Genomic DNA, 26,266 nt, shown 5'->3' on the forward strand with positions numbered 1-26,266 from the left:
TGCCCTTGAAGTCTCCTCTTCTTGGCTTCCATCTCTTTGCGCTTATCGTCAATCACAATAGCGCGGTTCACCAAAGACTGAAAGTTAGGGTAGGTGTTGGACATCAGCTGGAGCTACAGGCCATCATAAAGTCCCTTGAGGAAACAGCATTGCTTCTCCTTATCCTCAGCCACATCATTTGGAGCATAGCATGACAGTTGAGCAAACTTGTCACGATACTCCGTCACAGTCATGGATCCTTGCTTAAGGGACCTTAATTCCTCCTGCTTTAGCTCCACTAGTCCATCAGGGATATGATATGACCGGAAGTTGTCCTTGAATTCCCGCCAGGTGATAGCAGGAGCATCATTGGGGCGTCCATACTGGTAGGAATCCCACCAATCCTGAGCTGCTCCCTGGAGTTGACCAGAAGCATACAACACCTTCTCAAGATCATTGCATTGTGCTATGTTAAGTTGTTTTTCCACATCACGCAACCAATTGTCTGCCTCCAAGGGGTCTGAGGCATGGGTGAACACCGGAGGGCGACCCTTCATGAATTCTCCTCGCTTGTCTCTAACCTGAACAGGCGGTGGTCCTCTTGCCGGTTCATTATCCAAGCGTTGCATCATGGCTTGCATCAACTGCGCTTGCATTCCCATCAATTGTTCCATAGTCACTAGTGGTGGTGGTGGTGGATTCATAAGAGCATCATGACCACGACCATGGCCTCTGCCTCTTCCTCCTCTTGTGGCCATCTGCTTTCCAACAAATGCGCAAAATTTTAGAGATTTCCAAATTATAGAGAACTTATAAAAGATAAGGAACAACGCTGATAATTTTCTGGACAAGATTCAAATACAGCAGTTCGGTAAATCTATCATAACTCAAGTTTTAGAGAACAGAGGTGTACGAAGAACGGTTAGAAATCTTAGGAGATCAGCTAGAACTTTTATTTAGATCACTTTTACAGATTCTGACATACACATGGTTAAAAACAGCGCTAAACTGAATCTGTTCTGGGTTCCAGTCTACGTAGAAACATCAACTTGTGACAGCTAGATCTCACAAACCAGAATAGATATTGATGTGATTCGAGAGACATTTGAAAGATACATAAGTCTAGATATGTCCACAAAAATTTTAGAATTTTTGGGAGCCCAAATTTCGAGATACAAGGTAAAGAACACAGACTGCTCCAGAAAACAGCACAACAGAGATAAGATAAAGCAAACCCATCTACATTAAGACCTCATCTAAACTTAAGGTTCAAATCTATGGAATTTGTGGACAGGCCCACAAACTTCCCGCAATCAAACAAACTCCAAATCATCCAAGTTCACAATTATAAACATCTAATCACTAAAGTTCACATGACAAGACAAGACTACACATGACCCACGAACTAACAACGTAGTAACTTTAAACAAGGCACCTAACACCTATGGGGCGGTGTCAATCATGGTGAACGACCGGCGCTTCTTCTTGTAGATCGGTGGTAGCCTAAGTTGAGCACGTAGTTCATCAACTTGCTTTTGGAGACGCCTCTCGGCCGTCTGCGATGCTCGTAGCTCTCCCTTGACCTCTTCATCTACCCCCTGCATGGCATGGACATGATGCACTGTTGCTTCTAGAGTTGGGTCACTTTCTGGTGGTGCCAAGACCTGCCAGTTACCCTCCTGATCATTGCGAGGAAGGAACCTAAAATGATCCTCCTTCATGGCCTCAAAACGACGACCACGGTAGTAGATGTAAGCGTCCTGCGCTGCATCTTCCATGCCATCCAATGCGTGAGCCCGTCTGGCATTGGCATGATGGACAGTCTCCACCTCATGTCCATTCTTTATGTCATTCCAGGCGGTGACAACCAGCTCTACCTTCCAAAAGGTTGCCTCCAAAGGATGCTGGTACTTTGCACAGTGATAGTTGATGGAGGCGTGTAGATCAGGGAAGTAGTCATCCAGCACATGAGTAAGGAGGGTGTGGTAGTAGGCCGTCTCCGAGGCTGGCTTGAAGTAGTATTTGCACTTCCAGCCTATCTCCTCATCCACCACAGGGACAGCTAAGGATGGCACAGGCGTAGGTGAAGTAGCTGATGACTCCTCTGGGGTAGCTACAGCAGCATAGACAGGTGCAACAGCTGGAGTAGGAGCAAGTGCATGTGTCGGGGTAGCCATCCACTCCTCATCATCCTCGATCAAGGGTTCCACCTCATCATCGGAGATGATCACAATCTCCTTCTCCACCTGTGGAGCATGGGGGTGAACATGGCACGGTAGCCTGCAGTGCTGAGACGGGCAGTCTTTGGGTTACGAGACATCTATAGATTTAGAGTAAGATAGAATTAGAATAAAAAAATTTATATAATAGATTAAGGTATGAATAGCATAAATACTTTAATAAAATAACAAGAATGAGATAGTAAGCAGGAAACCAGTGGAGCAAAGATGCTAAAACGACCATTTCCAACTAGGCTTGCGTCCTACAGTCAACATGGCTCTGATACCAATTTGTCACACCCAATTTTAAGGATAAAATTGAATGCACTAAACTCATGTGTGCCCAGGGATCAGTCACACACATAAGCTAACAAATTATAAAAAGTATCATCACGGTGTATCTTACATCACGATTAATAACATAACATAGTCTTACACAACACAGCAAAAAATAAAAAGATAGCTCTCTCATGGAAGCTCCAACACAGGGATGATCAACTGGTTGACCACAAGCCTAATAGTCCTCTGTGAACTCCTCATATCCATTGACATCTGTTACCCATCTGGGATTTTTATCCAAATATTGAATGTAAACAAGCGTAAGTACTTCCCGTACTTAACAAGTTAACATGGGGTTATGAAAGCTCAAAAAAGATGACACTGGTTTACTGTGGTTAGCACTTTTAGTAGGTCAAGATTTTATCATCAACTATTATTAAGTTATGCTTAAGCTCCCTTTTAAACCCACATAATCAGATATCAGAATCATTTGGATCATATTATCATCGTGTAACATCATAAATGAGCAACAATAAGTAACTAATTATTCTGTGAGTTTTCTAGGCCGCTCGTGACCATGAGCACGACTGTTATAATAGTTTGTAACCCTCTGCAGAGGTTGTGCACATTCACCGCGAGTCATGATTCCCATATGCCCGGGTTAATTACTCCCATATCACTGCCAAGGTGAGTGGGCAGGGTACACTATTAAGCCCTTTCATAGGTTTCTCTAACAAGTTAGGGCCGCTAGGTTTCCTTAGTAGGCAGATGTAGGAACCCCCTTTTCTATGGCACATATCCATCGTGGCTATACACATAGGAACAGAGGCAGTCCTATATCCAATGTGGCAAGCCCCTTTTGCGCCATAAAGGTAACCTCTAACAAGCTAGAAAAGGTCCTATTACTGAGCTAAAGTCAGAGCCATATGACCCTCACGGTTGCACTGTCAGTCCTAGCTTTTGCCGACAGATAAGTCCTTATGGAGGGCCAAGAGCATCATGATCAAAAGTCATTAGCTTCTCCGCCCTATATTTCAGTTGTTTAAAAGCCAATTTTACCTTTTCGTTCCATAGAACCATTACTCATTATGTAGATCATGTATAGTTACATTAAGCGCTAGCAAACTACCCATATGCATATAACCCATAGGAGACAAGGAACAGGATAATTAATCACTAGGATGTCCTTACGGGTATCAAAATTAGACACATGCAAATGAGTAATTAATAAAGGTGAATAGGACATCAAGGTAGATCCCATGCTATACTTTCCTTGGTTACTAAACTCCTGCTGGTCCTGCTGGTCATCAAAGAACTCTTGGTCTCCAACGTTCTCCTCACCGTCTAAACGTGACCAACAAGGCAACATACAACATTCCAAAGGCATTCATGCAAAGCAAACAATCCTATAATTAGAACAGTACACCAGCAGTATAGAAAACAAGATAAAATGTTTATGAAAATAATCTATGTCTCGCTACGATCACGTCAACGCAAAGTTCACAAAAATCAGAGTTAAAACGCGAAAGTTATGATTTAATCATGATTTCCTATAGCAAATTAATTAAGTAAACCTAACCATGAAATTTAAAAGTTGCAAAAATGATTAACAGTGGTACTAACACGTAGATTATGAAATTATGAAACTAACGCAATTTGAACGGGTCGATTCGGAGCTAAAACAAAGTTTTTATGAGCAAAACAAATCTAGTGGCATTTCTGTAATTAGTATGAACTATTTTTGGATTTAAAATAAATAAAAAGGATATTCAGATTTAATCAACTGAGGGACGACGGGCATAATTTGCTAAAAACCGAGGGGCTCTTTAGCAATTTTGCCATGGCGATGGGGTATCGGCCTCTCTGGACCGTTGATCATGCGATGGACGGCTAGGATTAAATCAGGGAGGGGAGAGGGGAGGCGACTCACTGGAGACGAAGCCGACGCGACGGCGCTGCCATGGTTGGCGGCGAGGAGCTCGTCGGCGTGAATGGATCAGGCCCTACGGGCCATGGTTCTCTATTCCGAGACCACCGGGAAGATGCGGGGAAGATGGTGAGTTCACCCCGGGACAAAACACGGCAGGGGGATGGCTTGCGCGACGCTCGCCATGACCGGCAGCGAGGTGGAGCTCGCCGGCGCACGTGGGTTGGGGCCTATGGGCCACGGTTCAAAGAACCGAGGGCACTGGGGAAGAGAGGGGGTGGAGGGGAACCCACCTAGGCTGAGATTGCGGCCAGAGGTCATGGCCGAGGTGGTGGTCGCCTTGAACGGCGATGCGGAGCTCTCAGGTGCATGTGGCTGGGCTCTAGAAGCCATGAAAATCGAAAGTAATGGCACGGGGAGAAAGAGGGGAGCAAGGGGGTTCTCACCGTGGAGGAAAACGAGGACGGAGACGGCTCGGGGACGGTGGACCACACGGAGGGGCGGACGGCGGACCTCGGCGCTTCTCCGTGCGACGGTTGTGGCTTCAGTGCGCTCGGTGAATGCGAAAATGGAGCGGGGGCGACAGTAGGTGTAACAACCCAAAAATCCACACACTAAAAATACCAACTACAAAATTTTTCTTAAAATTCCCATGTGATGATGAGTGTCATGTATAGAAGCCTAACCTAAGAGATGCATTAGGTCTAACCCCAACCCAAGTCAACACATAAGCATGGCATACCATATGTTAAATCATGTTTATTTACATATTGACAAACAAATTGTTGCATACATTGTTAACTCAAATTGTGATTGGATTTCCATTTGCTTTATGTTATGTTTAACAACTCCTTTAAAGAAACACACCATAAAAGTAATTATTACTCAAACCAAGGAATAAGGGTTGACCTGGCCCCACATGTCAGTGACACAGACACTCTAGACCCACATGTTAGATGATGATGTCATGCTGACATCACGCAGGACCCACACGTCAGAAGCCAACACAGCCGAGGTGACGTCATGCTGACATCACGATGACATCAGCTACTGACGTCAGCAGCCCTGGTCCCACACATCAGTGACCCTGACCGTTGACTGTAGACCGTTGACCGTTGACTCCCCGTTGATTGACGTTGTCTTTGACCGGACCCACATGTCAGTGACCCAAGAGCCCCTGGACCCACTATCGGAACTGATGACGTCATGCTAACGTCAGCTGGACCCCACCTGTCAGCTCAGAACCGAGACGCTAATGTCATGCTGATGTCAGCATGCCACGTGGACCAGTCACAGCGTGACACGTGTCAGCCCAGGATTAATTCAGCCTTTTTCCAATTTCAGAAATGATTTTAACTTCGGAAATTCATAACTAATTCATACGACCTCGGAAAAATACGAAAACAGGATCAAAATTTATCAAAAATCAAGCTCTACGCAATGAACCCATGTTTGAGTGCATTCGGCTCTTTTGAATTTCCATTGCTTCTTTGTGCTATTCTATAGACGTCGCTAACACGACTATAATGTGATTGATGCCGACTCGGAGGAGAACCAGACGGACGAGGACCGTGAGTACCATGAGGAGAATGAAGACGACTACACTGAAGGTGCCACATCCCACCCAATCTCGTAGCACCTATTACGCATGGCTAATATAGAACTGCTATTGCTTTACTTTACCGTTATAATCATACTATGATAGAACTTGCATGGTAGAATGCTTACTTGATGGCCTCTATCTTGACGCAACCTTACCCCTGCATACCCTGCTATTAGGTTAGACACACGCTTACTGCTACATTTCATTGCTTGCACTTCTACTACGCTTATACTACATTAATGTGTGGTGGGAACGGGTGATAACTGGACTATGGGGAGAGTGTTGTGTGTGTGACTTGGGTGTGTGGAGGGTGAGGGTTGTGTCGACCAAGTTGGAGTATATGACGAGCCTGGGGCAAGTCTTGCCATGGGGTGCTACCTAGGCACCCCTGGAATGGATACCTGTGGTGGGTAAATAGTATATGAGGTGGTCCTGGGTGTGAACCTATGATGGGAGGAGCCCGGGATGGGGGTGCTGTGGTGGCACGATAAAAAGAAACCCTGATGGAGACATTCTGGCTTGGTCATCCCTAAGGACTTACTAGTACTCAGATTCACCAGGGAAGCCTTACGTACCACTCGCCCTATATGGTGCAGGACAGTCGGACTACTTGGTAGGATATTGCCACTACTGCTAGGTTGATAGCGGACAGTGTAAAAAGGTACGGGGCGCGGAGGATTTCCCCCATACCCTTCCGAGACTTCATGGAGACCTTGTGGACCCGGCTCATGACTCACAGTTTCAGCCGCCCCAGACTAGACATGGGGTGTACCGGGGCTGAATGGTAGAGTGGCACTATCCTAGGCTAGCAAGCGGCCGGAATCAGCCCAGTTGACGACGGTCAGCGAAGAAGGCAGATCTTGTGGTTATGTAAAACCTCTGCAGAGTGTATGGTTGATCGATCGATACATGTACCGACTTGTCGGCTATGGACCTTTCCTGGGATTCGCTTAAACTAGATAGTGAGATGAGTCCTTGTCTTCTTCCCCCGTGAGAGAGTGTCGGTCATAGCCAGGGGCTACGGGCCTTGAGATAGTGCCGAGAGGGAGTTGGCCTGTCGACTGAGCGATGGTATGGTATGGAGATGATATGGAGATGGTGGTATATCGATCCCAGGATCGAAACCTGGCTCGGAAAAGGGAATGGGGTGGAATGTGTGTGGGAATGGTGTTAAAACTTGACTATATTATTATATAATTGATATGCTAAATACATAGGAAACCTCAGTCTTATAGGTTCCTTTTGATTATATCCAACTTGCATCCAATATCCACATAGCAATGCTTATAGGGTGGGAGTGGCCAGTACAAATCATACTGATAAATTTTAGCACACAGGTTCTGCTGAGGAGTATAGCTCCGAGGAGTTTGACGGATGAGGGGTTCGTGCCTACGCTCGAGTTTGGCGATCTTATCTTCAAGCTGTTCTGAATGAATGCTACTTTTGATTCCGCCAATGCGGCGATGTAATAAATTATGTAATTCCGCACTACTTGTACTCTGATATTATCGTTGTATGGATGTGATATTCGACTGGAATTTGGGTAATATGATCTACAACAGTCCTATTACACTTCGACGCTGTGGATTTCCCTTCGCGGAAATCGGGGTCGCTTCAGCAGGGAGGGCGGCGAAGAGTCTCGGCTTTGTTTTATAGAGGTCAGGCGCGGGGAGACGCTCCCACGACGACGCGAGACATGGGCGCGGAGCGGCCGTTGCGGCCTTGACAGGCGCTGTGGTTGCGGGAGCAGGGGGACGACACTGACGTGCGGGCCCAGGCGGTCAGCGGCTGAAGAAGGAGGAAGGGAGCAGCGGCGGTTGGGCGTGCGGTTCAGCCCGAGCTGGGCCAAGGGAGCGGCGGCGGTTGCTGGGCCGGCTCCTTGCTGGGCCGCGCGAGGCTGGGCTGGCGCGGAGGAAGAAAGTCCAGCGGGGAAAGGGCCTACGGGCTGAAAATGAGGAAGGGAGGGGAGAAAAGAATTTTTCTTTTTCCAAATCAAATTTCTAAATTCATTTTCAAAGGGTTTTGAATCATTTTGGCATTTAGGTCAAAATCAGACATCACAATAAATTAAATGCAGCAGCATGAATGCATCAACTTGTATCTATTCCTTATGATTGATTTTATTTTCACAAAAAATATTATTTTCCTATATTTTAATGCTCACATAATTGCATAAATAAATCAGATTTAGCTATTTTAAAAGAATGAAATTTTTTTAGGGTGTTACAAAAATGAAAAGTAAGAATTGTATCCTTTCGTGGAAGGAGAAAGTACGAGACAATGACAGCAAGATGGATACTGCAATCCTGTCCACATGGCTTTGTGTTTTAGAAGGCTAGTTGGAATAGTCTTATTAGAGGGTAATTGCCAGAAGCTTACCTATAAATGACAACTAGCTACATCAATTTGTTTCTTTTTAATTCAGGTGTATATATGCATGGTTGATTTCCTTTTAGATGCTTTCACGACTTATTTTGAAATGTATACATGATAGGTGCCAATCTCTCCAGCTATGGGTGTAACTGTCTCCTTTGGCTACGTCATTTCCATTTATGATGTTGACTTCTTGCATTGTAGGTTGTGCATGATATGTTTGTTCAGGTTATAGTTGCAAGTTCTTTAATTTCTTCTCATTTTTCCTGGAAATTGTCTTTGGTAACTTCATGGTCTGCCGCTCCTCTTAGTGCAATGTATGCCGTATTGTATCCTGATGTTTCACTGAAAATTATGTTCGTCAGGTACAAACTTGTGTTACCAATGAAGCCTCCCTGGGTATTCTACCCCTTGCTCCCAAACAGCGCCTTACGGTTTGAATTGACGTTTAAGATAGAGGAGCTCAAGCAGGATGCTTTGATTGCTCTTGTTGCAGCATCTTTCCATACAAAACTTCATTCAGTCAGAAACTATGGTGCAGGCTAATGAACGCATTCACCTGAGAATATGAGATGTCTGGGAAGTTTTTCTCTGGATCCAGACATTATTAGAGCTTTAAAAAACAAAACGCTTTAGTGCAAAAAATTGACTGGTTACTATCCATGTGTATTGGGAGTGGTTGACAAGGAAGCCGTTTCAATTTGCACTCCAACCTATCTGAATTGGGAGGGAATCGTTTTATCCTAACGAAACAAACCCATGTGTTCGTAGATATCAAATGGATCTTAAGATTCAGATGGATTATCGATTATGTTACGAGTCAGTTGGTCAGTCAGACATCCAAAATAACACCTAAAGTCGTCATCTCATCATATTTAAAAGAACAAACTTAGACAAGAACTACTAACAGCCGACTCAAATCAAGAAAGGCTGAACCTTTCGACTGCTCAAACTGCAAACTCAGCTATATTGAGATCTGAAACAAATTGAACAGACAAGGAAGGGTACATGCATGCTGCAGTCAGCGTGTGTGATAGGAATACACAAACAGAGAAGACATCACATTGCTCTTATGGTGAGACAACAATCTTGATCGTAGCGGCAGGGGCAACGCATTCAACTCGTAAAGCTGATGTATAAGCAGCATCTTCTTCTTGTTCTAGTTGCCCATTGACTTGAGAAGCCAATGGAGTGGTAGCAATCTCTTCGTCCTTCACAGGAACCATGCCTTTGGGAGTCGACGAGCCACCATTAGCTTGGTTCTTTGCAGCTCCTTGTATTCTTTGTTTTGCAATTTTCACTCTTTCCTCTTTGGAAAGCCGAAGATGCACCCTCTGTTGCCTCTCCGCATATGTCTCCAGTCCTGCATGCGACATCAGCAGAGCGACGAAGGTGAGGTACTCCCCACCAGAGCCAAGGCTTTTTGCATGCAGGTGACCCCTGCATCTACCAGCAGAAAAACAGAGCATCTCAATCCACACGGCTTTGATTACTTCCCACGTCTTCTTCGCACCACCTAATTGCATCAACTCTTGAGCTAGAACCCAAGAGTCTCGAATAAAACCTTCTGCTGACTCTGCCTTGCTAATTATCTTCAGTGTAAGTCCTCTTTCGTCCAGCACCGATAGATCATCATCCCCTTGGAGGATGGCCTCGAGTTCATCACAAACAACTGTGAACAAATTCCTTCTGCTTCCAGGTAACAACATCTCTGTATTAGCACACAGCAAATGCATCATGTAGTTAGATATTTGTGTACATATCCTAGAGTCATGAGATGTGCCCGTCATATAGAAGCAAAATTCTGTGGCCAGATGCCAGAGAATGGTGCTCTCATCGAAGGGCTTGTCTATGCTCCCAAGAAGCATTTCTTCTTCACCGCCATTGCGCTCAAGTGCCCATTGGCCCCGGCTGTCACAGAACCTCCAATAACTCTCAATATCTGTTATATGACTCATCCATCCAGCCTTAACATGTTCACGAACTAACATTGTAATGTCTTTGGAGGAGTGACACGACTTCACGCCAAAATAAGTGTCAAGCAAACCTTTGCATTGAAAGAATTCTACGATGCCCATTAGCTTTGTGTGCTTTCTGTTCCAAGCTAACAATCCTATAAGACTATGTTGAGCAACCCCGTCTGACCACTCCATGTAAACATCTGCCATTATGATGAAAGACAAAAGCTCCAAAAAGTATGAGAAGTACAATAATATGAATGTAACCTTGATGTCGCTTCCCCTATAAGCATTTTTGTGGCTGCTGTGTGAAGGACCGGAAACGGCGACCAGGGGGGGTGAATGGGAGCCTCAAATTTCTTTCGAAATCTTCGACCACTGTCCTAATATCAATCCCCAAAAAGCATACACGATAGACTTGATGACCACGACCCTAGAGAAGGGTGGATGCTCCCTCAGAATACAGCGGGTCACCACAAAGCAAACGGAACACGGATCGGAGCCCAAATGAGCAAACTCCCAAAAGAAAACAGCACTGCCCCTGCAAATATCGGACACGTCCAGTATTATGTCGGACACGTCCGGTATTTTCAGCAGCAAGCTGACCAAGGGAGAAAAATCCAAAACCCCGTCAAACGGTGTCCAAAAAACATGAAATTTTTAACCATAGCTCTTAGACACCAAGGGAAGGTCTCCACCAAATTTCAGCTCAAAACTCCAAAGTTAGAAATATCGGACACGTCCTAGATCATATCGGACGCGTCCGGTATGAGCGAGCAGTTTCTCGGGAAAAATCAAATCAAGCCATAACTTGATCAAATCAACTCCAAATGACTTGAAACTTTGCACAAGGGTTCACAATGGAGTAGAAAGGTAACCTCTAAAGGATCATGGCCTGAGACAAACTCTAACTCCGTGAATCGAAGGAATTGAAGAATCCCCCATAAAATAAGTCAAGAACTAAAATTGCCCGGATCTGCGATCTCGTGAGGAATTAGTGGATTTCATTCGGTGGAAAGCTTCCACTCATGTAGTTGATCGATCCAAGGCAACAAGAACGAACCAAAACAATCCCAAAACGAAGAATCGAGAGGGGAAACAAGAGGGGACAAAAAGAGCTCGTGAAGAACACCAAAATCACATCAAGAACACAACTAAATCATGAATCCCGGAGGGCATACGGTGGTTACGGCCACCGATTCCTTCAAAACCAAAGTCACAATTTGAATTGTGGACCTCTCTCATACATGGAAGCAAACTAGAGGAAGAAACCCTAAAGGAGAAAATGAAAACTAGAGGAGGTAAGGGAGATGGGGCTCCCTTATCCTATTTAACAGGGCTATTACACATTCACAGTTTTGCCCCTGGATACAAATGAGTTGAACCGCTAAGCCCAAGGGCGTTGTTGTCCAACCCGGTGTAGTCTTGATCCGACGGCCACCGCGCCTTCTCACCGGTAGCTTCGCCTCGACGCGAATTCCCCGATGCCGCCATGTGTCGTCCGTTCCTCCTTGGAACCTCCGCCCGGGTTTTAAGGCCCAAACCCGTAAACCGTCCATCCGATGGTTTTGAGACCCAAACCATCAAACCGTCCGCGGGTAGCGTACTCCATACGCGTCCCCCGCCATCCGACGCGTGTCACCGCCGTCCTCGACCGGCCGGCCTGCCAAGTCCTCCTGAGCCTCACTCGACTCACGCGTCCGCCGTCTTGACCCGGTCAACACCGTCACTCCATGTCTTCTTGCACTTGTCGATGTCCCAAGTGTCAGCCACCGCGGCTAGTCACCCGGCCTCTGGGTCCCTCGGTCCAAGCCTCACGTCCGTCCTTCACCGCTCCCGGTCTGTCGGCACGGCACGTCCTCCTTGACCTTCACCTTGCCGTCGACCACCGCATCCGAGCTCCACACCTGCACAACACAAGCCAAAAGACATGTCGCACACATAGCTTTCGTCATGGTAGGGTTAGTCACCACTCAACCCACTTCGTGGATCACATTGACAATCACTCATCACAAAACGAACACACAAAGGTACTTGTCAACCTTGTGTTCACACTGTGGAAGAGGCCTATGGGTGCGATTGGCAACAGGAGATTAAGGAGCAATATAAGGTCAGAAAAGGCATTGCCCCAGACAGGCGTGGTTCTGTTTTTATCATCCACTTGGTGTTGCTTGGTATAAATAAGATCAAAAGTGTTAGAGATCCCTACACAGAGGACCTTGTAAGTGTCTTTCTCGTCTAGCAACAAAAAGGATTTCAACGTAGCGAGGCGGTCGTCATAGACATATGCATAGTCTACAAATAATTTGTCCGACGCAGAGAGTCGCTCCAAGTGTGATGGTTGGCTATCGGAATCCATTGCTGGGGGATTTTTGTTCCCTTGCACAAATATGCGTGCTTCTTGTACGTACTCTTCAAGCTCAACTTCTCTTTTCGCAGTTTTTGTTCTTGGGGCAGGATGGAAAGTAGTGACTATACTATTAAAGCTAGCCCTCTTTAGAGCTGATGGCTTGTCGAAGCATTTGAGAATACCGATGATGAAAAGCAGAATTGCTGCAGCCAGTAACCTCTTATCTGCAGAGGAGGACCATGACTTGCAAAACACATAGAGGACCACGACGACCTGAGGAGTTTCACACAACTGAATTAGAGCTGCAGGAGCTTTAGCATAACTACGAGTTGTAATTTTGCAAAATATCACGAATCCTCTTTGTTCTCTTTCTCACCTGAGACACTGCAGTTAGAATGTGACGCCTCCATAGTTCATTGTCTTCGATGTTGTAAGCAGAGATGTTGAGCGGTCCACCGAGGTGTATCAGCAAGATAGGGGCCCATAAAACCTCTAAGTCACGGCTCTCATTTACATCCCCACGGCTGCAACTTACAGGCTCGTGCTGTGCCTTTCTCTGGCGATTAAACAGCGTGGCGAGCGCATAGATGGCTAGAGCATCTGCGCCTAGGTACGCTAGCCAGATGAGCAATCTGTACATGGGCCTGATCTGCTTCTTACGAGAACTGGCAAACAACGAGAGGTAGCACTGAACACCGAGGCTGCCCAAGACGAGGATGCGCAGCTGCCACTCCTCCCACCATTGCAGGGCACTTGAGAAAGTCGTCATATATCTCCCTGTTGTGCGCTCTCTTTTGTGTAGAAAAATTCGAGGAAAAAATTGTGTAGATAGATTTCAGTAGCAAACAATATATTTTGCAATGCGTGTTTTAAATTATATTATATAAACTGTACCTTGCTCCCGGCCGGCGATGATGGCAGCGTGGTGCCTGATCCTGCAGGTCCTGGGGTGAACGGGGTAGGTAGGTATATACCCGATCGTGGCGGCGGGCGCTTCCGCTTGCCCTACCGAAGGTCGTCGTCCGTCGCTGATGCGTCGAGCCTAGCACCCAGCAGGTCGTCGGTGATTTCCTTTGCTAGATACGAAGTGAAAGGAATAAGTACTGGTTGGGGGTTGGGGCGAGGCCAGCTCTTCTATAATGCGCCGACCTCAGCTTGCAGGCGGGGCGGGTTTTTCCACGATCCCGCATAGGCATAGCCGCCCCGCGAGAACGCTGTTTGTGGCCGATGTGGCTCGGCTGCAAAGTGTTCGTGGCCTAATATTATTGTCCACTCCGCAAAGCCCGCTGGACAAGAGGACAAACCCGCGAGCACCCGCAGGAACCCGTATTCTTTCTGTTGTCTGCGATGGTCCTCGAACCTACTGCTAGCACGGTAGCGCTGCCGCCGCCGTCCCCTTCTTCTGCCCACCTCTTCTTCGCCCAGCTCCGACGCGGCGATCGCGGCATGGTGGACCCGCACCCCGAGGCCATCCCCACGGCGCTCCGCGCCCGCGCGCGCCTCGGAAACGCCTCCTCCGGCCGCCTAATCCACGCGCTCGTCCTCACCTGGTTCCCTCGAACAGCTCGTACACGCCGTAATACGCTATTTGCTCGAACAGCTCGAACAGCCAGTTGCCTTCCTACGTGCGCACTGTATGTGCTTGCTTGCTGTACGTCAAGCCGTATTGCGGACACTAGCGGGCTTTGTGTCTTTGCCCACCAGTTCCACTAACTATCTGCGACAATAACTCTGTGGCTGGCGGACTACCGCAAAGCCCACATAATCGTTTGGTGGCCAGCTTGGTGGCTCGTGGACCGTTCACAACCCGGCCCGCCTGCAAGCTGACGCCGACCCGTCGTCGTCGCCTCATCATCGGCAAGCGGGCTGGTTGGTTGGGTCACGGCTCACGAGCTCGCGTACTAAGTCGTGGTCCACCGCCCTGCCAAAAGAGCAAGAGAGCTACTCATATATCACTCATCAACAATGGCGCGGAATCTTACCGATGCTGGCCTCTGGAGTACCAGGAGGGTCCGGAGAGCAGAGCAGTTCCATGTTCCAGATTTCCAATCCAGGAGGAGGCGGTGGACCTGGACGGGACAAGGGGCAAGCAATAATAATAGCACCGGCCCTCCTGTCCTTCCATGTCCATGACCGGATTGGACACCGTACCCGCCCGCCCAGTGTCGAGTCCACCACTCGACCTTGCCTGATTGCGAGCGCTTTCAATCTCGCACCTACCTCTCTGACGCTCTATTGAGAGGAGAAAAGCGAACCATGCAGTGCATGAATCCATTTTTACCGCCGGAGCATGTGATTGAAATTTTGAAACTACGCACTGTTAGTACGTCCCAATTCCAGGTGAAGTGAAAGGAATAAGTGGTCGGTAGTCACCAACATGTGTCGTCATCTTTGTGCCTTCAACCACCGATGCCTCCGTAGGGCACTCCCAATGGAGAAATTACCGTAGTTTCAGCATTTGGCTGACGTGGCAAGGAAATTATTGAAGACAGAAGGAAAAAACCAAGAAACAATTTCTAAACCAGAAACAAAGTCTTCACGAAGATGTACGACAACTGCGTTTCTATCCTCTCCCTCCAGATCCGGTGCTCCGAGTCCAAGTCTACCACGCGATGGAGACGGCAGGAGGCGTCTACGACCCCGCGGCGGGCACGGCGGCCACACCACCCGAGGCCTTGCCATCAACACGGAGGAGGTGATCGAGGAGCGCGAGGAAGCGCGCAGCCCGGTCGACGTCCACGCGTGTGGCCACATCATCCGCGTGCAGGAAGATCGACGACGCATGCGAGGCGGCTGCTGGGCACCAGGGGCAAGTACGTCGGCCTTGTGCTCCCTACCCTAAGCCCGCCACCTCCGCTAGGGCCCGCGCGCTCGGCGCTCGCAGAGAAGCAGCGCTACTCCAACTCACGCAAGGCCACCTGCTGCTATAGCCTGCTACTACTTTCTCACGCCGGAGGCAACAACGACCCAACAAAGTTCTGGCCAGCCAACCCCAGCAAATTGTACTCTTGTATGCACAAATTGAGGAGTTTAATCTATATCTTATGGGACTAATGGTTTCTCTCAAGCGTATGTTGTATAATCTCACACATTAGAGGAAGGATAAACATCAAAGGAGGAAGGATGGTTCCAATGGAATCTTTGGGTGCTCTAGGAGGTCTCAGTCTTTATAAACCAAGTGCTCCTGGTTTAGTGTTGGATGCCCTAATCCTTTAGTGGAACTGGATTTCAATGAGTTGGATAAAAGAATTGAAGAGTGGACTTTCCTTGTTATTTCTCCTCTTTAGAGCTCAACAAGTACACATGGATTCATCATATTGATCATCCAAGATCATGACAACAAAGAGTGACCTCAATTTCACCACATTTCATCAAGTGAGAAGTATGACCATCCAAATCATTGAAGTCTCACTTATGATGGTCATATCAATGAAAATTTGTGTGGTGATCTATCTACCTTTGTGGTGGTATATTTCCTCGGTATAATTTCAATTATTGCAAATTTATCATGCCTTTACAAGTTCTAGCTGGTGGTCTGCCATTAGCATATCTAACTTCCCACACAAGGTGAACCCAAGGAACATCTATTTTGTTAAAAAACTTATGCAGATTCTTGAGGAGCAAGCTCTGATTTTGTGTCTGTAAGTTGATGACTCCCAACCCACCATTAGCCTTTGTATCACAAATCATTGGCCAAGCTGCTTTTGGTGGCTTCTTATTATTTACATATGAGCCACGCCAGAGACAATGTTTTCCGAATTTATCAATTTGCATAATAACTGTCTTCGGGAGCAAGTAAGTAGACATAGCAAATGTTGGGAGAGCACTGAACACTGCATTGGTTAGTTGGAGGCGTCCAGCTTCATTGAGGAAGGAAGATATACTAACCAAACATCTTTCACACCGTGAGACCAAAGGCCAATAATCAGATATTGTGGGCCTAGTAAGGCTCAAAGGAAGGCCCAAATAAGTAAAAGGTAAGGATCCTTTATAGCAACCCAGAGTTCTAGAAAGGATGTCCAACTTTGTGTCACTCACATTTATGGGCACCATCACAGACTTATGAAAATTGACTTTTAAACCAGTAGACTTAGCAAAAGAATTGAGCAGAGCTTTGAGGAAGAATAACTGCCTTGCATCTGCCTTCATGAAAATGAGTGTATCATCTGCATACTGGAGCACTGGAAAATCATGATTATGAGGCAAAACCAAAGGCAAGGATGGTAGACCCTGATCCTTTGCTGCATTTAGAAGATCCTGTAGAAAGTCTGCTGCTAATACAAATTAGAAGAGGGGATAGGGGGTCACCCTGCCTAACTCCCCTCCTACAATGAAAAACTTTCCCTGGAACACCATTTAGTAAAACAGCTGAGGTACCTGAAGTGAAGATCAAATGCATCCATGACATCCATCTGCTAGGGAACTCCTTTTTTCCATGATTTTAGTCATCAAATTATGCTCCACTTTATCAAATGCTTTTTCAAAATCCAATTTAAGAATAATAATCTCCTGCTTTGATCGGTGACAGAGATGCAGGACCTCCAAGGACCAAGCCAGACAATCCTGTATGCATCTATGCTTGATGAAGCCATACTGGTTCTTATGAATAAGCTATGGAAGAAGCACCTGTAACCTATTAGCCAGCAATTTAGTGATGATCTTGACAGAAGCGTTCAGTGGGGAAATAGGCCTGAAATCAGACACTTTAATTGCAACTATTAAAGCTAGCCCTCTTGAGAGCCAATGGCTTATCGAAGCATTTGATAATACCAATGATGAAAAGCAGAATTGCTGCAGCTAGTAACCTCTTGTCAGCAGAGGATGACCATGACTTGCAAAACACGTATAGTACCACAGTGACCTGAAGAGTTTCACCCAAATGAATTAGAGCTGCAGGTGCATCCCTATGAGTGATGAATTTGCAAAAGTTAGTAGGGCATAAGAATTCCCTATACCTGAGCCACTGCGGTTAGAGCGCTCCATAGCTCATTGTCTTCGATATTGTAAGCGGATATGTTGACACATCCGCCGAGGTGCGTCAGTAAGATAGGGGCCCACAACACCTCTAGGTCACGGCTGCTATTTAGAACTAGATCATGGCTGCAATTTACTGGCTGGTGCTGTGCCTTTTGCTGGCGATTGAAGAGCGTGGCGAGGGCATAGATGGCCAGAGCGTCTCCGCCTAGGTACTCCAGCTAGATGAGCAAATGGCTCAAGCCAAGTATCAATGCAAAGCTACCCTTTATTGGGACAGGGACAGAGGAATCCGTCCTCTCTAATTGAATACCCAAGTAAGGAACGGGGTCCCCTTGGAACATCACACCTTCACTCAAACAAATATATATGCCGGTTTCTGCGTGGGATCATAGGGTGCCGGCCGAATATTCTTGAAGGTACATCAAGTTGTCACGACGTCCAGCCTAATTACAGGTTCGGATTGAAATGACAAAAAAAAATCAGTCCTGTCACTTGTCAAAGCTATTATCTTACCATAGCATCCGTGTGCCCCCGCATAGAAATCACAAAAAAAAAAAAAAAAAAAAAAACTCAACACATCCTCTAGCAATCTTCTGCACCAATTACAGAGAAACATCTTCATACGGTTACTCCTGGTTTTGTTGTACAATGAAGCGGGATGATCAAATCGCCAAAACTCCATCATCATAGAAAAGAATTGAAGGTGATCAACAATGTAACCTAATCTGGAATGCCAAACTACACTCGGGTGTTTTAGCCTTCCTCAACACGTGATCTTTGGGGCGTCCGTTGCGCGGGGCGACAGCGGTGGAGGCCGTCTGATTCTCGACGCCCGTGCCCGCACCCCCACGTAAGGCTGGACGAAAAACTCGAAGCTCGTTAGCTCGCTCAGCTCGTGGCTGGCTCGACTCGGCTCGGCTCGGAGCCGAGCCAAGATTTTAGCTCGTTAGCTATAACGAGACAACTGGAGCCAGCTCGCGAGCCGCTCGTGAGCTAAACGAGCCAAGCTTCCAGGAAAAAAAGTATCAAAACTTATATTAGTTTTTGTATTACTTCATGTCTTACACTTTACAATTGACTGGTAACTGGTCTAGACCCTATAAATTGACTGGTAACTGGTCTAGATGCATTTCTTTTATATTATTATTATTCTCGAACTTTAGATAAATGCAAATATTATATTTTGTGTATTTTTTATATCTGGCTCGCGAGCTTAACGAGCCAGCTCGAGCTTTTAACGAGCCGAGCCGAGCTGGCTTTCTGGCTCGTTAGGATAACGAGCCGAGCCGAGCTAGCTCGTTATCTTAACGAGCCAGAACGAGCCGAGCCAGCTTGTTATCCAGCCTTACCCCCACGCGACTCCTCCTTCTCTCCCCTCCAAGGCTCCAACGGTGGTGGCGGGTTCCGACGGCGCCGGCACAGATGAGGTAGGCGGCCACCTCCTCCTCCTCCTCCACCTATTCCTCCTCCTCCTCGTGGATCTGAGCCCACTGGAGACGAAGACGATGGCGGTGGTGGCTACGGTTCCAGCGAGCCTCTCCCCCCTCTTTCTTCTCCAACTCCCGCAGATATAGAAGGGGCCGGCCGGGGGGAGGCAAGTAGGCCAGGTGGTGGGGATGGTGGCCGCGCGGTTTAGGGGAGCTGGCGGTGGTAGCGGCGGCCGGGCCAGGTTGGGGCGGGGGAGGCTCGCCAGAGCTGGAGAAGATGTCGGCGGTGGTCGGCGGCGGGGGCGCTGAGCGGCGACAAGCGGCGGGCGGCTGGAAGAGGAAGATGAACGGTGCAAAAAAAATTGGGTGTGGGGTTTGGGGGGGAGGGGGGTTGGGGAGGAAATACTTGGTTCTCAAATAGACAGAGTCATCTAAATCATCTAACATGTCTCTAAAGATCATGTTCCCTTCCATCCTGTCAGTCGCATATCACCGACAATCTCAAATAATGATCGATGCAAATGACACATTAAGTGGTATAGTTAAACCTCTCTAAAAGGTTTGTCACCTAACCAGACATCCTCCCCAAACCTCACTTGCTCCCCATTTTGTACCCTAAAGGTGCTACTAGATAAAAAAAATCCTCCTTTGCCTTCATAAGGCCTGCCCAAAAATGAGAATTCTCTGCCTATGTTGCACCTGTGTAAGTTAGTTATTGGATAGGTATTTCCTTCTTAGAAGGTTTTGCCACACTCCATCCTCATTGATCAACCTGAACAACCACTTACTCAAAAGACATATATTTTGAAGTTCTAGGTTAATTATATACCTAGCCCACCAAAGTCTTTGGTGTACAAAGGATGTTCCACCTAGCCAATCGATATTTCTTCTTGAGTTCATCACATTGCCAGAAAAAGCGGGAGCGATAGTTATCCAATTTTTTAAGGACTCCTCTAGGGATTTGAAAAAAGGATAACATAAACATGGCTAAGCTAGTTAGCACCAAATTAATAAGAACGAGTCGCCCACCGACCGAAAGTATTTTCCTTTCCATCTAGTGAATTTTTTCTAGAACCTCTCCACAATATATACAAACCCAATCCTTGTTGGATAGCTTAATATGATTCATTGGATGTTTACTCCCTCGGTCCACAAAAGGATGCAACTATATAATTTGTGTAGGTCAAACTAGTTTAACTTAGACTAAGTTTATAATGACTATCATTAACATTTATGTCTCGAACTAGGTTTACTACAAAAATATGTTTCATAATTAATTAAATGATACTTATTTTATATACCATAAATGTTAGGATTTTTTATATAATTTTTGGTCAAGCTTCAAATTGTTTGACTCCTTGAAAAATGAAAAGCAAGAATTGCATCCTTTTGTGGAAGGAGGAAGTATGAGACAATGACAGCAAGATGGATACTGCAATCCTGTCCACATGGCTTTGTGTTTTAGAAGGCTAGTTGGAATAGTCTTATTAGAGGGTAATTGCCAGAAGCTTACCTATAAATGACAACTAGCTACATCAATTTGTTTCTTTTTAATTCAGGTGTATATATGCATGGTTGATTTCCTTTTAGATGCTTTCACGACTTATTTTGAAATGTATACATGATAGGTGCCAATCTCTCCAGCTATGGGTGTAACTGTCTCCTTTGGCTACGTCATTTCCATTTATGATGTTGCCTTCTTGCATTGTAGGTTGTGCATGATATGTTTGTTCAGGTTATAGTTGCAAGTTCTTTAATTTCTTCTCATTTTTCCTGGAAATTGTCTTTGGTAACTTCATGGTCTGCCGCTCCTCTTAGTGCAATGTATGCCGTATTGTATCCTGATGTTTCACTGAAAATTATGTTCGTCAGGTACAAACTTGTGTTACCAATGAAGCCTCCCTGGGTATTCTACCCCTTGCTCCCAAACAGCGCCTTACGGTTTGAATTGACGTTTAAGATAGAGGAGCTCAAGCAGGATGCTTTGATTGCTCTTGTTGCAGCATCTTTCCATACAAAACTTCATTCAGTCAGAAACTATGGTGCAGGCTAATGAACGCATTCACCTGAGAATATGAGATGTCTGGGAAGTTTTTCTCTGGATCCAGACATTATTAGAGCTTTAAAAAACAAAACGCTTTAGTGCAAAAAATTGACTGGTTACTATCCATGTGTATTGGGAGTGGTTGACAAGGAAGCCGTTTCAATTTGCACTCCAACCTATCTGAATTGGGAGGGAATCGTTTTATCCTAACGAAACAAACCCATGTGTTCGTAGATATCAAATGGATCTGCAAGATTCAGATGGATTATCGATTATGTTACGAGTCAGTTGGTCAGTCAGACATCCAAAATAACACCTAAAGTCGTCATCTCATCATATTTAAAAGAACAAACTTAGACAAGAACTACTAACAGCCGACTCAAATCAAGAAAGGCTGAACCTTTCGACTGCTCAAACTGCAAACTCAACTATATTGAGACCTGAAACAAATTGAACAGACAAGGAAGGGTACATGCATGCTGCAGTCAGCGTGTGTGATAGGAATACACAAACAGAGAAGACATCACATTGCTCTTATGGTGAGACAACAATCTTGATCGCAGCGGCAGGGGCAACGCATTCAACTCGTAAAGCTAATGTAGAAGCAGCATCTTCTTCTTGTTCTAGTTGCCCATTGACTTGAGAAGCCAATGGAGTGGTAGCAATCTCTTCGTCCTTCACAGGAACCATGCCTTGGGGAGTCGACGAGCCACCAGTAGCTTGGTTCTTTGCAGCTCCTTGTATTCTTTGTTTTGCAATTTTCACTCTTTCCTCTTTGGAAAGCCGAAGATGCACCCTCTGTTGCCTCTCCGCATATGTCTCCAGTCCTGCATGCGACATCAGCAGAGCGACGAACGTGAGGTACTCCCCACCAGAGCCAAGGCTTTTTGCATGCAGGTAGCCCCTGCATCTACCAGCAGAAAAACAGAGCATCTCAATCCACACGGCTTTGATTACTTCCCACGTCTTCTTCGCACCACCTAATTGCATCAACTTTTGAGCTAGAACCCAAGAGTCTCGAATAAAACCTTCTGCTGACTCTGCCTTGCTAATTATCTTTTGTGTAAGTCCTCTTTCGTCCAGCACCGATAGATCATCATCACCTTGGAGGATGGCCTCGAGTTCATCACAAACAACTGTGAACAAATTCCTCCTGCTTCCAGGTAACAACATCTCTGTATTAGAACACAGCAAATGCATCATGTAGTTAGATATTTGTGTACATATCCTAGAATCATGAGATGTGCCCGTCATATAGAAGCAAAATTCTGTGGCCAGATGCCAGAGAATGATGCTCTCATCGAAGGGCTTGTCTATGCTCCCAAGAAGCATTTCTTCTTCACCGCCATTGCGCTCAAGTGCCCATTGGCCTCGGCTGTCACAGAACCTCCAATAACTCTCAATATCTGTTATATGACTCATCCATCCAGCCTTAACATGTTCACGAACTAACATTGTAATGTCTTTGGAGGAGTGACACGACTTCACGCCAAAATAAGTGTCAAGCAAACCTTTGCATTGAAAGAATTCTACGATGCCCATTAGCCTTGTGTGCTTTCTGTTCCAAGCTAACAATCCTACAAGACTACTTTGGGCAACCCCGTCTGACCACTCCTTGTAAACATCTATCACTGTGATGCAAGACAAAAGCTCCAAAAAGTATGAGAAGTACAATAATATGAATGTAACCTTGATGTCGCTTCCCCTATAAGCATTTTTGTGGCTGCTGTGGAAGAGGCCGATGGGTGCGATTGGCAACAGGAGATTAAGGAGCAATATAGGGGTAGTACAGGCATTGCCCCATCCAGGCGTGGTTCTGTTTCTATCATCAAATTGTTCATCCTTGCTATAAATAAGATCAAAAGTGTTAGAGATCCCTACACAGAGGACCTTGTAAGTGTCTTTCTCATCCAGCAACAAAAAGGATTTCAACGTAGTGAGGCGGTCATCATAGACATATGCATAGTCTACAAATAATTTGTCCGACGCAGAGAGTCGCTTCAAGTGTGATGGTTGGCTATCGGAATCCATTGCTGGGGGATTTTTGTTCCCTTGCATAAATCTCCGTGCTTCTTGTACGTACTCTTCAAGCTCAACTTCTCTTTTCGCAGTTTTTGTTCTTGGGGCAGGATGGAAAGTAGTGACTATACTATTAAAGCTAGCCCTCTTTAGAGCTGATGGCTTGTTGAAGCATTTGAAAATACCGATGATGAAAAGCAGAATTGCTGCAGCCAGTAACCTCTTATCTGCAGAGGATGACCATGACTTGCAAAACACATAGAGGACCACGACGACCTGAGGAGTTTCACACAACTGAATTAGAGCTGCAGGAGCTTTAGCATAACCACGAGTTGTAATTTTGCAAAATATCACGAATCCTCTTTGTTCTCTTTCTCACCTGAGACACTGCAGTTAGAATGTGACGCCTCCATAGTTCATTGTCTTCGATGTTGTAGGCAGAGATGTTGACCGGTCCACCGAGGTGTATCAGCAAGATAGGGGCCCATAAAACCTCTAAGTCACGGCTCTCATTTACATCCCCACGGCTGCAATTTACTGGCTGGTGCTGTGCCTTTTGCTGGCGATTGAAGAGCGTGGCGAGCGCATAGATGGCTAGAGCATCTGCGCCTAGGTACGCTAGCCAGATGAGCAATCTGTACATGGGCCTGATCTGCTTCTTACGAGAACTGGCAAATAACGAGAGGTAGCATTGAACGCTAAGGCTGCCTAAGACAAGGATGCGCAGCTGCCAGTCCTCCCACCATTGCACGGCATTTGAGAAGCGCATTGTATGCACATGCACGCTCTGGCCTCACAGGCAAATTAATTAGTCTGTGCTGTGCACTGGTTTATGGGCACCATCCAATGACAAATCTATAGTGTTATATAGTGTATGTGAACCCACGTACATGGACAAAGCTTGCTAAAGCAGAATGGTATTACTTGGCGTGGCCACCAAATGGCTCAAGCCAAGTATCAATGCAAAGCCACCCTTTATTGGGACAGGGACAGAGGAATCCGTCTTCTCTAGTTGAATACCCAAGTAAGGAACGGGGTCCCCTTGGAACATCATCACCTTCACTCAAACAGATATGCTGGTTTCTGCATGGGATCATAGGGTGCCGGCCGAATATTCTTGAAGGTACATCAAGTTGTCACGACGTCCAGCCTAATTACAGGTTCTGATTGAAATGACAAAAAAAAAAAAAATCAGTCCGGTCACTTGTCAAAGCTATTATCTTACCATAGCATCCGTGTGCCCCTGCATAGAAATCACAAAAAAAAACTCAAAACATCCTCTAGCAATCTCCTGCATTCCGGTTACTCCTGGTTTTGTTGTACATCGAAGCGGGATGATCAAATCGCCAAAACTCCATCATCATAGAAAAGAATTGAAGGTGATGAACAATGTATCTAAATCTGGAATGCTAAACTACACTCGGGTGTTTTAGCCTTCCTCAACATGTGATTTTTGGGGCGTCCGTTGCGCGGGGGGACAGCGGTGGAGGCCGTCCGATTCTCGACGCCCGTGCCCATGCCCCCACGCGACTCCTCCTTCTCTCCCCTCCAACGGTGGTGGCGGGTTCCGACGGCGCCGGCGCCGATGAGGTAGGCGGCCACCTGCTCCTCCTCCTCCTCCTCCTCCTCGTGGATCTGAGCCCATTGGAGACGAAGACGATGGCGACGGTGGCTAGGGTTCCGGCGAGCCTCTCCCCCTCTTTCTTCTCCAACTCCCGCAGATATAGAAGGGGCCGGCCGGGGGGAGGCAAATAGGCCAGGCAGTGGGGATGGTGTCCGGGCGGTTTAGGGGAGCCGACGGTGGTAGCGGCGGCCGGGCCAGGTTGGGGCGGGGGAGGCTCGCCAGAGTTGGAGAACATGTCGGCGGCGGGGGCGCCGAGCGGTGACAAGCGACGGGCGGCTGGAAGAGGAAGATGAACGGTGCAAAAAAATTGGGTGTGGGGTGGGGGGGAATACTTGGTTCTCAAATAGATAGAGTCATCTAAATCATCTAACATGTCTCTAAAGATCATGTTCCCTTCCATCCTGTCAGTCGCATATCACCGACAATCTCAAATGATGATCGATGCAAATGACACATTAAGTGGTATAGTTCCCAGGACATTTGTCACTATATCGTCTTTTCGTCTCACAATTCTGTATAAGTTAGTGTAAACCTCTCTAAAAGGTTTGTCACCTAACTAGACATCTGTGGTAGAACCGCCTAATCTAATGCGTCCCAGGAGTACTTGTCTTCCATTAGACACTAAGTACTCAAGGGAGAACACTAAATTACGCAGTTCCGTCGGGCACAACCCAAGAGAGAACCAAAAAATCAATATTTTTCCATCAGGATCACAAATGAGAGAATAAAGCTTACATCAATATTAACCATTTCTTACATCACTTTTCATGCAACATCAGAGTATAATATTTATTGTTTATAGTAGCGGAATATGATCATGTTATCAGAGTTCTGAACAATTTAATTTAACAGCGGAACATAAACATGGAAACAGAGGTACAGCGGAAATAAACATGTGAATAGAGGTACAGCGGAAATAAACATGTGAATAGAGGTACAGCGAAAATAAACATGTGAATAGAGGTACAACGGAAATAAACACCTATTCATGACAGGAGGAAGCATTAATATATAAATTATGACAACATATTATAAAACTTCTATTTATAAAAACATTTAGTGAGAGTTATAAATAAGGACTATGATCGCAGCGTAAAGGAATCCTCTCTGAGCCCACCAGGAGGGATCCACACACAAGAGCAGCTCTAGCATCCGCCTGCCACCTGCAACAGGGGGAAATAAAACCCTGAGTACTCAATTGTACTCAGCAAGACTTATCTGACAGGAGGAAAGAAAATACTCCAAGGATATGCAAGGCTATCTGGCTTGTGGGTTTATTTTATCTGTAGGAGTATTACTAAATGTGCGTCCTTATATTCAATTTTATTAGCAGTCATCATTAGTTCATTAACTAACCATTCTATGTAAGCACCTGTGCTACTTTTGAGCAGGTGGTAAGCAATTAGAATCATTTTACCATATTTCATCTTTCAGTTCTTACTACGTTGCTAGACTGTAGACAAGTCGTACCGGATTGCCCGGCGATT

At 46.1% G+C, this 26,266-nt stretch overlaps 2 protein-coding genes across 2 annotated transcripts; both read right to left on the reverse strand.

The window, feature by feature from the left end:
• Positions 1 to 9,450: 9,450 nt before the first annotated feature.
• Positions 9,451 to 13,610, reverse strand: LOC136469189 (uncharacterized). The gene is made up of 4 exons (XM_066467485.1): positions 13,583 to 13,610; positions 13,065 to 13,479; positions 12,381 to 12,961; positions 9,451 to 10,639 (listed from the first exon to the last, which is right to left on the reverse strand). Exons 2-4 carry the CDS (start codon positions 13,455 to 13,457, stop codon positions 9,451 to 9,453), a joined length of 2,163 nt encoding a protein of 720 aa, XP_066323582.1. The 5' UTR covers positions 13,458 to 13,479; positions 13,583 to 13,610.
• An 8,016-nt stretch (positions 13,611 to 21,626) lies between these two features.
• LOC136472262 (uncharacterized) lies at positions 21,627 to 23,924 on the reverse strand. Its single transcript, XM_066469991.1, has 3 exons — positions 23,535 to 23,924; positions 22,826 to 23,431; positions 21,627 to 22,289 (listed from the first exon to the last, which is right to left on the reverse strand). The coding sequence occupies exons 1-3, from the start codon at positions 23,922 to 23,924 to the stop codon at positions 22,263 to 22,265; spliced, it is 1,023 nt and encodes a 340-aa protein (XP_066326088.1). The 3' UTR covers positions 21,627 to 22,262.
• Positions 23,925 to 26,266: the final 2,342 nt, after the last annotated feature.

The sequence above is a fragment of the Miscanthus floridulus genome, chromosome 8 (genome assembly GCF_019320115.1).
Source record: "Miscanthus floridulus cultivar M001 chromosome 8, ASM1932011v1, whole genome shotgun sequence".
Classification (NCBI taxonomy): domain Eukaryota; kingdom Viridiplantae; phylum Streptophyta; class Magnoliopsida; order Poales; family Poaceae; genus Miscanthus; species Miscanthus floridulus.

Coding starts and splice junctions, on each gene's coding strand:
- LOC136469189 (XM_066467485.1), bottom strand. CDS start 13,457: ATGACGACTTTCTCAAGTGCCCTGCAATGGTGGGAGGAGTGGCAGCTG. Junction 12,962..13,064: donor TTCTAACTGCAGTGTCTCAG/GTGAGAAAGAGA, acceptor GAAACTCCTCAG/GTCGTCGTGGTCCTCTATGT. Junction 10,640..12,380: donor TTCCACAGTGTGAACACAAG/GTTGACAAGTAC, acceptor TTCACACAGCAG/CCACAAAAATGCTTATAGGG.
- LOC136472262 (XM_066469991.1), bottom strand. CDS start 23,924: ATGCGCTTCTCAAATGCCGTGCAATGGTGGGAGGACTGGCAGCTGCGC. Junction 23,432..23,534: donor TTCTAACTGCAGTGTCTCAG/GTGAGAAAGAGA, acceptor GAAACTCCTCAG/GTCGTCGTGGTCCTCTATGT. Junction 22,290..22,825: donor ATAGGGGAAGCGACATCAAG/GTTACATTCATA, acceptor ACCTGGAAGCAG/GAGGAATTTGTTCACAGTTG.